This window comes from Astatotilapia calliptera, chromosome 6 (assembly GCF_964374335.1).
Source record: "Astatotilapia calliptera chromosome 6, fAstCal68.1, whole genome shotgun sequence".
In the NCBI taxonomy this organism is placed as follows: domain Eukaryota; kingdom Metazoa; phylum Chordata; class Actinopteri; order Cichliformes; family Cichlidae; genus Astatotilapia; species Astatotilapia calliptera.
This window is the reverse complement of record NC_137427.1, coordinates 750,666-762,994: the sequence shown is the minus strand read 5'-3', so window position 1 is coordinate 762,994 and position 12,329 is coordinate 750,666. Positions and strand designations below refer to the sequence as shown.

At 48.0% G+C, this 12,329-nt stretch overlaps 2 protein-coding genes across 4 annotated transcripts; one reads left to right on the top strand and one right to left on the bottom strand.

Annotated features, from left to right (window-relative positions):
- Nucleotides 1-709: 709 nt before the first annotated feature.
- psen2 (presenilin 2) lies at nt 710-7,307 on the top strand. Its single transcript, XM_026169583.2, has 11 exons — nt 710-841; nt 1,601-1,750; nt 1,839-2,041; nt 2,116-2,257; nt 2,657-2,724; nt 2,819-3,039; nt 3,158-3,256; nt 3,773-3,832; nt 3,920-4,006; nt 4,083-4,198; nt 5,333-7,307. The coding sequence occupies exons 2-11, from the start codon at nt 1,613-1,615 to the stop codon at nt 5,486-5,488; spliced, it is 1,290 nt and encodes a 429-aa protein (XP_026025368.1). The 5' UTR covers nt 710-841; nt 1,601-1,612; the 3' UTR covers nt 5,489-7,307.
- Nucleotides 7,308-7,655: 348 nt separating this feature from the next.
- On the bottom strand, nt 7,656-10,509 carry dpy30 (dpy-30 histone methyltransferase complex regulatory subunit). Of its 3 annotated transcripts, XM_026169615.2 has the most exons (6): nt 10,232-10,509; nt 9,618-9,675; nt 8,847-8,887; nt 8,723-8,770; nt 8,495-8,637; nt 7,656-7,800 (listed from the first exon to the last, which is right to left on the bottom strand). In XM_026169615.2, the coding sequence occupies exons 2-6, from the start codon at nt 9,625-9,627 to the stop codon at nt 7,728-7,730; spliced, it is 315 nt and encodes a 104-aa protein (XP_026025400.1). In that variant the 5' UTR covers nt 9,628-9,675; nt 10,232-10,509; the 3' UTR covers nt 7,656-7,727. The 3 variants fall into 3 exon arrangements, with proteins under 3 accessions (XP_026025400.1, XP_080158380.1, XP_080158381.1); XM_080302254.1 differs by lacking the exon at nt 10,232-10,509 and having other exon boundaries at nt 9,130-9,627; XM_080302255.1 differs by lacking the exons at nt 9,618-9,675; nt 10,232-10,509 and adding an exon at nt 9,511-9,615.
- Between the last annotated feature and the right edge of the window lie 1,820 nt (nt 10,510-12,329).

Genomic DNA, 12,329 nt, shown 5'->3' with positions numbered 1-12,329 from the left:
AGGTTTAAATGTTAAACTAATTTCTTCCAGTCAGAGAATGTTGCATATAATTAAATGTTTGCTTGATGCATAAAGTTAAAAGATTAAAACTAATAAAACAAGTTTTAAAAAGAGACTTTTCCATTTGATTACATTTTGTATGATGGATTATGCAGCAAAAGTAGAATTGGGCTGAAAGATCTATCACTTTATCACCTCTTCAGGTTGTAAATCGTGTTTTTAAAAAGTAACTAAGTAATTAATTACTTTTGAAAAGAAGTAATCAGTAATTAGTTACTGATTACTTTTTTCAAGTAACTTGAACAACACATCCTGGAGTTAAGGGAAACGAAGCAGCAGATAGGGGAGCAAAGGAAGCAAAAAGAGACTTTCAGTGGATTGTCAGTGTTAGCAGGACGGAGAGTAGAAGACGGCACAAAGTGAAAGAAAGGCGGCAAAGGCAGTGCGCCGTGGTTTTACAACATCCAGAGGAAAGGAGGAGAAATGAGAAGCACAGGAAGAGCAGAGAGCAGACCGTTATATCGGAAAACACCGAACAGGAAAGCGTGACTGCAACAGAGAAAAGAAACGACCAGAAATCTGATGCTGGAAGCTGGTCAGATATGAAAGTGAACTGGAGCAAGTGATCAGAGCATGCTTTTAACACAGACGCGTTTGTTTGGTTTGAATTTATTTGATTTTGTTGTTGACACACTCCGGTAACGCACCACTTTGCTCTTTGACAACCGCCAATAAACTATACTGTGACGTAGCGGCAGGTCACGTGCTGTGCGGGTCAGCTGACTGCCTTCTTCCGGGTCTTCTGATCGGTGTTTGCTGTGGTGTCTCCGCTGTGATCCAGGTAAACTCGCTTTTTCTGGCTGTTATCGATCACCGATCGCTCCGATGGCTTCCGTGTGCGGACAGAGCCGCCCGTTAAAGCGCAGTCACAGCGGAAAAGGCGCACTTTGTGCCGCAGTCAGTCGCACCGAAGCCGGTCTGGTTTGAAGCGGACAGATCCGGTAATGCCGTGAATTCATCAGCGGAGGAGAAAAAACGAACTCACGTTTAATGTGAGGGGCTCTCGGAAGTACAGGTGACAGGTGGGGTGGACATGTGCGAGGACAGAGACAGGTGGTGGTTAGAATCCCGGGCTCCACCATCCACGGGTGGAGACGAGCGGTACCGAAGGTTTGAAGAAGGTTGGAGACGGTGTAGTCGAGCTGAGGACGCTCCGATGGACACGAGTCCATAGAGGGACAGACGGCTACAGCCACCTGTCATCAAACACACGCCACGCCCCCAGTAATGCAAACTTTAAGCTTGCGATTTAAACAGCTTCGTCAGGTGCAGGTGCCCCACAGGAAATCACCTACAGAGACCAAAGTCTGTGGGGATGACAGTGCTGCCCCTGCTGGACGCCAGAGGAACTGCAGGTCTCAGCTGCTGGTTATAAAAGTTTTTTTAAAAAGCGTAGGCGGGTTTGTCAGAAAGGGACCAGATGCAGGCGTGGACCGTCATCGTGGACCGTCATCGTGGACCGTCATCGTGGACCGTCATCGCGTTCCTGCGTCGGTTTTTCGCCCTGTCAGATGATTTGTGCTGTTTCCTGTTGTTGCAGAGTCAGAACGCCATGAACGCCTCCGACAGCGATGAAGACATCTACAACGAAAGGTCGGCCTTGGTCCGGTCCGAGTCTCCCGCGCTCCCCTCCTACATACCGGACTCAGACCTCACGCCCCCCAATGGCACTCCAACCAAAAGGTTAAAGGTCAGTTTCCGTTCACTGAGTCTCTCCAGTGTTTCATTCCCACGTGTCCCGCTGCGCTGACGCCATGTGTTGCCCTCTGTTGGTGCAGGCGGGGATAAGCAGGAGGCCGGGGGCGGCCGCTGCAGACGGCGGCGGGTCAGATCCGGAGGTGGAAGCTGAGGAAGAAGAGCCGCTTAAGTATGGCGCCAAGCACGTCATCATGCTCTTCATCCCCGTCACCCTATGCATGGTCGTCGTGGTTGCCACCATCAAGTCTGTGAGCTTCTACATGGAGAAGACGGACCAGCAGCTGTAGGTCCTCGCTCCTGCCGCCACACGCCGCCACCTCCTCCCCTGTCAGCTAACTGTGATGTTTTTCTCCGCAGGATCTACACGCCGTTCACGGAGAACACCTCCTCCGTTGGCCGCCGCCTCCTCAACTCCGTCCTGAACACCATCATCATGATCAGCGTCATCGTGGTCATGACCATCTTCCTGGTCGTCCTGTACAAGTATCGCTGCTACAAGGTGAGCTCCTCCTCCTCCTCATATTCACCCGCCTCTCCTGTTGCTCACGTAGATGAAGGAGACGTCCGAGGTTTCTGCTGAGTGCAGACGTGTTGTGATGTCACATGTGATGTCATGCAGCCTGTTTTTAGTGGGAACGGAAAGCCGACCCCCCCCAGAAAACTCCTCCTCCCCCCACTGCTGGTGAAACGTTTGTAACGCACTTTGAAAGAACGTTCATCCCGCTGACGTCCATATCAGGAAATGATGCGCACCGTAAAACACTTGATGATGTAGTGAGCTCGCCGAGCGTTGCTGCTTGTCGTGTTACTGATTGACCCACCATCGCTTACTCCGTCTGCATGCTAGACTAGCGTTGCATTCGAGTACAGGAAGTGACACTTTGATGTGTTTGTTCAGTTCATCCACGGCTGGCTCATCCTGTCCTCCCTCATGCTGCTCTTCTGGTTCAGCTTCATGTACCTGGGGTGAGTCCTGTGATTGGATACTGCCGCCACAGCGTGATGCAGAACGTTTGTCACGGAGCGTCTCAACGCTCGTGTTGCTTTTTCCGATTTCCAGGGAGGTGTTTAGGACGTACAACCTGGCGATGGACTACCCGACGGTGGGCGTGATCATCTGGAACTTCGGGGCGGTGGGGATGATCTGCATCCACTGGAAGGGCCCGCTCCAGCTGCAGCAGGCCTACCTGATCCTCATCAGCGCCCTCATGGCCCTCGTCTTCATCAAATACCTGCCCGAGTGGTCGGCCTGGGTCATCCTGGGTGCCATCTCCGTCTACGGTGAGTGGAGGCTTCAGACCTGGGGGCGGGGGTCGTGGAGAGCTCCCTGGCGGCTCCAAGCGGCGGTGCTGCTCTGTTTTCCCATCATGCTTTGCTCAGGTTGTTTGTGCTGTTGCAGACCTGGTGGCCGTCCTCAGTCCTAAAGGTCCTCTCAGGATGTTGGTGGAAACGGCTCAGGAGCGTAACGAGCCCATCTTCCCCGCCCTCATCTACTCCTGTGAGTGCTTCCAGCAGCTGTTCTCGATCAATAACAGCTCTGCAGTTTATCTAATGTTTGTGATTGTTTCCTCCTCCGATCGTTATAAGAGGAATCTGAAGGTTTCAGGAACATGCGACTAAAGGTCAAACTTTCGAGGTCTTCTTCTGCTGACCTCCCGTCTGCAGCTCTGAGGTCTCGGAGCGCCCAGAGGAAGCGCCTCAGAGACGAGCTCGAAGGGAAACTCAGAAACAGAAAGTTGGTTTTTGGGAAGCACTTCCTGGAACCTTTCGATCTTTGCTAATAAGAAACTCGTAAATCAGCTGTTTAGACGTTCCCGTCGTGAAGCGCAAGTTCATGAGGGCTTCCTGGCCGTGACGCTGCCGTCACACGATAACTTCCGCTATAATGAAACCAGATTCAGACTCTGACGTTGAGCCGCTGCAGCGCTCTTACGTCCTGAGGCGATCACGATCCTCGGGTCGAATCTAAAACCGCAGCCCGATGACATCACCTTTCATTTTGTTCTGTGTTCAGCCGCCATGGTGTGGACGGTGGGGATGGCGAGCCCCAATGAGACTCAGCGCTCTGAACCAGGTCAGGTATCGCGCCCATAACATCTCCACATTTGTGTGTTCGTCCACAAAGCTAATACTGCTGCTCGGACGCCATTTTGTTTTTCAGATGAGGAGGTGGAGCAAAGCGACGGAAGGGCGGAGCCTCCCAGCAGACACTCCAGGTTGCTTCCAGAGGACGAGATGGAGGAGGACAGTGAGTCCGCCGTCGCTCAGGTGTCCGAGGTTAATGGCGTCTGCAATTCTCTGACGCGTCTCTGTTGTGTGTGCAGGAGGCGTGAAGCTAGGCCTCGGCGATTTCATCTTCTACAGCGTTCTGGTTGGAAAAGCCGCGGCGACCGGGGGCGACTGGAACACGACGCTCGCCTGCTTCGTTGCCATTCTTATCGTAAGTTTTACGTTTGACTCCCTGATATCTACGCCACAACAAACTCAGCGTCTACAGTCACACCAACCCGGATCAGGTGTACCAAGAATCTGACGTCGCCCGTCCACGATGCCAGGCGTGGGCTCGGGCTGGCGCAGGAATTACAGCTTCGTGGCCACAAAGAGGACACGTTAAAATATCCTTTGTGCGCAGACGTTAGATTCAACTTCAGAGTCTTAACTTTGATTTAGTAAGAGAAACGTCACAAGTGACGCAACAAAACTTTGGCATGTTCTGTGTTTTGGACAGACTTGCATTTAAACGCATTTACAGTAGGAAGCCGAGGTCGGGGAGGCGGGGCTGTGAGGAGGGTCAGGTGACAGGATACACCTGAGCTGGGTCAGAGTAACAGCACACACCGACCGTAACCATATTTACTGAGACAGTTTTTTAGATGAAACCACGCCGACCACAGCCGCAGACAGGACAGAAAACAGGTAACCAGGGCGATGGGCGGGCGAGGGGCGCACACAACCCAGGACCTGAATGCACTGGTTCTCACTTACAACCAGTTCAATCAGTCGAGACTGATCCTTCGAGATCACAGCATTGAAGGATCTCGATGTCTCTAAAAAAGATCAATCCCGCGCTGACACAACGGCGCTCAGCCACCACGGCGGCGTGTCCCGGCCCCGCCTCACAGCTCTGAGTTACAGCCTGTCTGCCCTCTGTCATCACACCATCCTCGATCACACGTAGGTGAGTTTAATGAAACATGAAAAGTAAAACGTTTCCACCTGAGATCAACAGGAGCCGACGTCAAACATGTAAAACTAATCGTATGAGCTGCGCAGGCCCTCGTCAGGCACGCAGGACTCCCTCACTTAAACCTGCACCTGTGCTCACCTGTGCCTCTGTCTCACCTGTGTCTCTGTCTTACCTGTGCCTCTGTCTCACCTGTGCCTCTGTCTCACCTGTGTCTCTGTCTCACCTGTGCCTCTGTCTCACCTGTGCCTCTGTCTCACCTGTGCCTCTGTCTCACCTGTGCCTCTGTCTCACCTGTGTCTCTGTCTCAGCTGTGCCTCTGTCTCACCTGTGTCTCTGTCTCACCTGTGTCTCTGTCTCACCTGTGCCTCTGTCTCACCTGTGTCTCAGGGTCTGTGCCTCACTCTGCTGCTGCTGGCCATCTTTAAGAAGGCTCTGCCGGCGCTGCCCATCTCCATCACCTTCGGCCTCATCTTCTACTTCTCCACGGACTTCCTGGTTCAGCCCTTCATGGACAACCTGGCCGCTCACCAGTTTTACATCTGAGACAAAGCTCCGCCCACCTCACCCCCCTCTTCGTTATCTCGCTGGACTGCTGCCTTTTGTTGATGCAACGCACAAAGATTGTTTCCTGCGCTCGTCCTCAGACCACAGGAACTGATGTAAGAGTGTGTGGAAGGTGGGCGTGGCTGTTACCTGGTTGTTTCTGCTCAGGTTGTTTCTACGTCACCTGCTGACTGATATTTAAACCCTGTCTGTAGTCTCTGTCGTGTTGCTGAAGCCGTGATGGTGATGTCACCACCACTTTCTGTGATTGGCTGACGTTCCCGTCATTCTTCACTTAATTTAAGCTCATCGCTCTAACTTCAGGAAACAGGTGGGATGTCTGATTGGTTCATGTGACCTAATGAAACTTACCTGAGGGACGAGCTCACTTTGAGTGAAGCGCTTCAGGGCCATGACCTGAAACCCTGAGAGGCCGAATCTAAAAAGTGAAGTGGGAGGAGTCTGAAGCAGCTGCTGAGCGCTGTGATTGGGTATTTCCTGCTGACACGCTTTTATCCAGAAGGATGTTTGTTATTCTTATTATTTTGTTATTTCATCTTTAATTAAGCAGGTAAACCTAAAGGAGACACGAGGTCTCGTTTTCAAGAGCGACAAAACTGGGAATGAAACAAAAGACGGGATTTAAATTTTGATCGAGAAGGGAAAAAAGGTTAAAAAATAAAAGTGCAAACTGGGTTTCCTGTCTTTGTATTTGAGTCGTTGGGGCTGCGTACGTCAGCGATGCTGCCTCACTGAAACATTTATAAACATTATAAACCTGAACATAGAACGAATTCATCATTAACAGCTGCAGCAGCGCTCGCAGCGTCACAGATGCCTGCAGCTTCAGTGTCAGAGGTCACACGTGGGTCTATTCTGACCTTTCATACAGGCAGGGATAGCTCAGTAGGTAGAGTGGTGGCCCCATGATCGGAAGGTCGGGGGTTCGACTCCACTGAACGGCTACCCTGAGGTACCCCTGAGCAAGGTACCGTCCCTACACGCAGCTGGAAACAGTAACGCTGACATAATTAGGCTGCTGTTAATGAAGCTGGAACTCTTCTGCTCGTTTCTAGCTCCGTGTTTTGATTCTCCCACAGCAGCTTTGCATGATTCCCAGTTCGTAATCATCCTTCTTTACCTGACACCGCACCTCAGTGCAGCCAGCCTGTCTGAAACGAGCCGTTTCAGGTGTTTACGCTGGCTCTTTTCTGATTGGCTGCTCTCGTAAACAAGTGCGTTGGGTTTCTCCCCTCTCAGTGACATCATCCAGATCCAGAGTGTAAAAAAACAGAGACACTGGGTGTTCAGAGCAGCCTGAGCTGAACAAGCTCATGGTTACTGTGAACGTCTTGTTAGGAGCCGATGGCGTGCACAAAGTGTTCTCACAGTTTCCCACTTGCTGTGCAGACAGGAAGCATACAGCTGGATGATTGTGCGTTTGTGGCAGCACTGCTCAGATTTTCAAACTGAAAACAAAATTTTCTCTTTTTTAACTGACTAATTATAACTTTAACATATTTATTTTAGCCGTTTTCTTTTTAATGTGTTTTCTGAACGCAAACAGAAACACTGAATTTTGGGCCTGGCGGGACGCCGTACAGAGACAGAGCAGGTGCTTTCTGGATGATTCCATGTTTAATAATCTGCTGTAGCTTCAACACTACCTGGGCGGGTCTTAAATGTTCCAGTTCTTTGTTTTTGTGCAATAAAGTTTATTATAATCTGGTTTGTTAGCCTTGTTTGGCTCCTGATTTTGGTTTCCTGTCGTGTATTCAGTGTTATCATTCTTACAATAAAAATTATTTTTCTTGTCAAACTGATTTCATCTTTTAAAGCTTCCATTTAGTTCCAGATTATTTGTCTGGAAACTGCATTAAACAAATGTTCGCACCCATTTCCCCCTCAAACATCCAGAACATTCATATTTAAATCTCAGAACAGTTAAATCTCATATTTGAAAATAATTCTGTTTTTAAACGTACAAATTCTTGAAAGCATTTTCCTCAAACTGCTGTGATCTTACGTCCCCTCCTCGCTCTTCATGAGGTTTTTATTCATCTTTTTTACCCCATTTAACAAATTTTTCTCTTTAAGTTTGAAAGAACTTTTCACTAGTAGCACAGAGCAAAATCAGCCTTTCAGAATAAAAGCCCAGAGGACAGTATGTTTTTCACATCCTTTATTTTTAATTAAAAAAAGAAAACAAACAGAAACGGGCTTCGACCAATGAGGCTCTTCAATTTCTCTCCTCAAACTGGGATTTGTTCTTCAGCAGGAACGCAGCCAGGTACTCGATGGGGTTCGGCGGTCTGAAAGAGGAAACAAACCTTCAGCGGAGGCATTTTAGGCAGAGTGAGACCAGAAAGTTCAACACATGAATTTTAACGAGTAAATATTTCCTGAATGAGACGACAGGACGAGCTCGCGCAGACTGCAGGTCACAGCGGCGCACGGAAGCACTTCTGGGAGTCTGAGTGGAAAACACATGGACGAGGTTCAACACGGCAAACACATCGACCACGCTGCCGCCGCCGATCAGAGCGCCATTAAACAAGAAGCACCGAAGCTGTCGCCCAGCACGGAATTACAAACTATCCCTACTGCTGAGGATCTGCTTCCGTAGTTATGCTGCAATAGGTGTAGGCTGCTGGGGATTCCCATGATGCACTGGGTGTTTCTTCTTCACTCACAATGTGTTAATAAACCTCTCCTGCTCTTGTTTGGGAGGACATGGTTTGAAATTTCAGAATCCAGCGAGGCGTTTGTTTCTTCTACACCGGAGCGCTGATCCAGGAAGCAACTCCAAACTTTGCTCCGCACTTCCTGAGCTCTTGAAACACTTATAGCCCCGCCCATCTGTACTCGTGCAGCAGGCTAATAGTACGTCAGTCTGTATGAATAAATGTTATTAACACAGCAGCTCACTCCGGTTCTGCTGCAGGTAGACATGTCCATGTTTCTGATTGGTCGCAAGCTGCCAACTCTGTTTGTGTGTGTGTGTACCTGTCCTTGGCGAGCACCGACAGCCCCTGCAGCAGGATCGGGACCACCGTCTGGTCCAGGTACGCCCGGGTCGGCAGCGCCTGCAGGTCCACTTTCTGCTTCGACATCTTCTCTGCGCTCGCCTTCTCGTTCTCCACCGTCCTCTGAGGAGCAGCAGAAAAGCATGCTGGGAGTTTGCGGCAGGCTTCACATCAAGCACAGGGCTGTGTGTGTCTGTGTGTGTTTTACCTGGATGTTGTCTGTCAGGCCATACTCTGCGTGTGGGTTTTCAGAAACCTGTAGGAGGATTTTAAACACTTTGATCAGAGAAACAGGTCACACGTGTGTGTTTGTGTGTGTGTGTGTTACTCACAGGTGTGTGTCCCTCCATGGACTGCTCCACCTCTGTGTGATCTGAAACACAAAGAAGAGCTGCTGAAAACTGTGCGTGCAGCTGCTGCACAGAGACACCATGAGCACCCCAACGATTCATTTATCAGTCCTGCTTGTATTTGATTCATAGGTGGTCAAATTCAATTAACACGTGACTGGTTTAACCATTTCAGCTCCACACAAATGGTTTCCCCTCTGTGCTGCCAGATAGACGAGCCTAAAGTGGCTGATTTTTCCATTAAGTTTGGCACAAACTAACTCACATCTATAACTGTATCGATGCTGACCCCGGCGGATTGATAAAAAAGCTCAGGAATAACAAACAGGTGCAAAAATACACCCGTTTAAATACAGAGAAGTGAAGAGTCGCAGAAATGGACATTTTCTGAATGGAGTTTGGCGTAGATGAACTTTAAACGGAACATCTTCAAGTCTGTTTGCGGAATTAACGCCGTCGAAGGAAAATCTCTGAACGTCTTTGTTTCCAGGAGGAAGCCAGTGGAGCAAAGAGCGGCTCAGCTCGTTTCTCCCGGGCTGTCTCCGTTATCGGCACCGAGCCTGCGCCGCGCTGCAGGCGGGCTAGCTTAGCCCCGCATTAACGCTTCTTTTCTGCCAAATTAACTTCTCCTGAAGCGGAAACCGACCTGCTGAGATTCAAAGCGACCATTAAACAACGAAATCAACCGGAATCACGGAGCAAAGAACCCGAATTACAACGAAAAACGCCATCAATGGCTAACAATCAACCTACCGTCCGCCATGTTTGTTGTGGATCCGGCGTACCAATGCTTCCGGTCTCCTCAGCGGCACTTCAAAATAAAATACCCTTTATTTATTCATAATTTGACACAATAAATTATACTGTTGGTTTTCTGTATCATTTATATAATTTCGTATATACAAAGAGCATAGAAGTAACTCAGGAAGAACGGTTGTCATAAAAAGAGAGCACAGACAAAATAAAACAAGGTTAATTTAATCATCTGAAGTAATTTGTAAAGCAGACACCGCTTCTGCTGTAACGAATATTATTTTCATCATGTCAAGAATATTTTCCCATAAAATATCCAAACACAGCAAACTCAGCAAACTGCGGCTACGTTCACTCTGCAGGTCTTGATGCTCAATTCCGATTTTTTGATCAAATCCGATTTTTTTGTCTGCTCGTTCACACTACAAATAAAATGCGACAGCAAACGCGCTCTAGTGTGAACGCTCAAAGCGGCCGCGTGCGCAAAAGAAGACGTCACACACAACGCGCTCTGTTTAGACCCAGAGCCAGTAGAGGTTTTAGATACGGGCGACACGGGCGGTTGCCCGGTGCGGCATCACGGGCCTCGCCAAAAAATAAATAAATGCTCGTACTCATGCTGCCCCGACATCAGCCAGCGCATTTTGGGGATGTCACAGGCACCGATCGGTTTTCTGTCGCCCCTTTGCTGGGAGTAAGGGCGCCCTCCGTTTGCGAGCTGCGCCTGCTGCTGGCGGCGCAGAGAGGAGAGGGCGGGGCGGCGGGGAGTCTCTGACCGGCTGGAGCAGCGTCTAATAACCAACTCACAAAATAAAACAACATAAAAACAAACCAACAAACACGAAAACACCAGACATCATGATACAGAGCCCTCGGTGCGCCTGCGCGCTGCTGAAGTCAAAGTAAACTTTATTGTCATCTCTGCTACAGACAGTCCAGCATATAGAGAGACGAGACGACGAGGCTCCAGTTACAGCAGTGCAAGTAAACAAACAGTATGTATAAGAAGAGTAAGAAAATAAATCTACACTTTAGGACTCGGGGGTAAAGGATCAATAACAATTTATAATTTACAGTTTGATGATTTAAAGTCTCACACAACCCGTCGAAAGGGGCGGGGCCTGCTGCTTCCAAATAGAGCACATTTCATTCATAATGTTGTAAATCCAAGCCCATCATGTATTCATGATTTGAATCCTGGGTTGTGTGAAATCCCAGAAATCAACCTTAGACAAAGTGAATCTGTGAACTGTGTGTTAGGTTATGTTGTGGTGATCCTCGGGTTGGGGGACTTGTGTTCATACTGGAGGGCAAAATGAAAACCAAGATGGACAAAAACAGTTCAAAGCCATCAGGAGGAGAAACGAGCAAAAGATGCAGGTAAGCAGATGTGTCACTGAATAATGGCAGGTCATGCTGAAACAATCAGAGTCAGAATACTTTATTAATCCCTGAGGAAATAATGTGGGTTACAGTTGCTCCAAGAAGAAATGGTAAAAATAGCAACAGTAACAGACTAATCTTTGAAAAATATAACATTTCTTATCACCTCTATGCCGATGATATACAGATTTATTTTCAATTAGATGATGACGACATTGCTCCTTCGTTGCACTGCTTCCTCGAGTGCATGAGAGAAGTCAGAGAATGGCTTTCAGACAACTCCCTTATCCTGAACGAAAAGAAAATGGAGATTGTGGTGTTTGGCAACCATATCCCTAGGGGCCTACCAGCTGATACCTTTGGTTCCTTTGCCACTTCTTTCTCTGACTCAGTTAGTGACCTAGGGGTTCTGCTGGACAGGTCTTTCAAATTTAACAAACAAGTGTCTTCAGTAATCAAATCTAGCTTCTACCAACTGCGCCTTATTGCCAAGGCTAAGCACTATGTCCCTCATAAAGATCTTGAAAAGCTCATTCATGCTTTTGTGACTTCTCGATTGGATTACTGTAACTCCCTCTACTTTGGTCTTCACTCCGCTCTCCTTCACAGACTTCAGCTTGTCCAGGATGCTGCGGCTCGCCTCCTGACTGGCACTAGAAAGCATGCCTCTATCACCTCAGTTCTTATTGAGTTGCATTGGCTACCCATAAAATATCGCATTGAATTTAAAATATTGTTGCTCACCTTTAAAATTATAAATAATTCAGCCCCTCGTTATCTTGTCAATCTTCTTAGTCTATATGTCCCTGGGCGAGCCCTCAGGTCTTCAGCCCAATCACTCCTGGCTCAGCCTAGATCTAGACTTAAATCGAGGGGTGACCGTGCTTTTGCCCTGGTTGCACCGAATCTGTGGAACAACCTTCCCATCGCTATCCGTGCGTCAGACTCCGTTTTATCTTTTAAATCCTGTTTAAAAACTCATTTATTCTACATAGCTTTTCCATCTAGTTAGCGTCCCTGTTTTATATTTGGTTCCATTTCTTATTTATGTACTTTATCTTTTAGCTATATCTGTTCTTAGTAACTTTGTTCTTATATTCCCTTTTATTGTTGTATAATTAGTGTCCTTAACCTGATGACATATGTGGTACTTTGTTAATAGTCTTTTATTTATTGTCTTAATTTTCCTTTTTATCGTAAAGCACTTTGGTGTACCACTGCTCTTTTAAATGTGCTATACAAATAAAGTTGTATTGTAAACTCTGAACAATACATTATGTTACAGATGTTAATATTAATTAGTCAGTGTCAATTGTTGATTCGTCCTGT

Coding starts and splice junctions, on each gene's coding strand:
- psen2 (XM_026169583.2), top strand. CDS start 1,613: ATGAACGCCTCCGACAGCGATGAAGACATCTACAACGAAAGGTCGGCC. Junction 2,258..2,656: donor ACAAGTATCGCTGCTACAAG/GTGAGCTCCTCC, acceptor GTGTTTGTTCAG/TTCATCCACGGCTGGCTCAT. Junction 3,040..3,157: donor GGGTGCCATCTCCGTCTACG/GTGAGTGGAGGC, acceptor GTGCTGTTGCAG/ACCTGGTGGCCGTCCTCAGT.
- dpy30 (XM_026169615.2), bottom strand. Junction 8,771..8,846: donor CCATGGAGGGACACACACCT/GTGAGTAACACA, acceptor ATCCTCCTACAG/GTTTCTGAAAACCCACACGC. Junction 7,801..8,494: donor TCGGTGCTCGCCAAGGACAG/GTACACACACAC, acceptor TTCCTCTTTCAG/ACCGCCGAACCCCATCGAGT.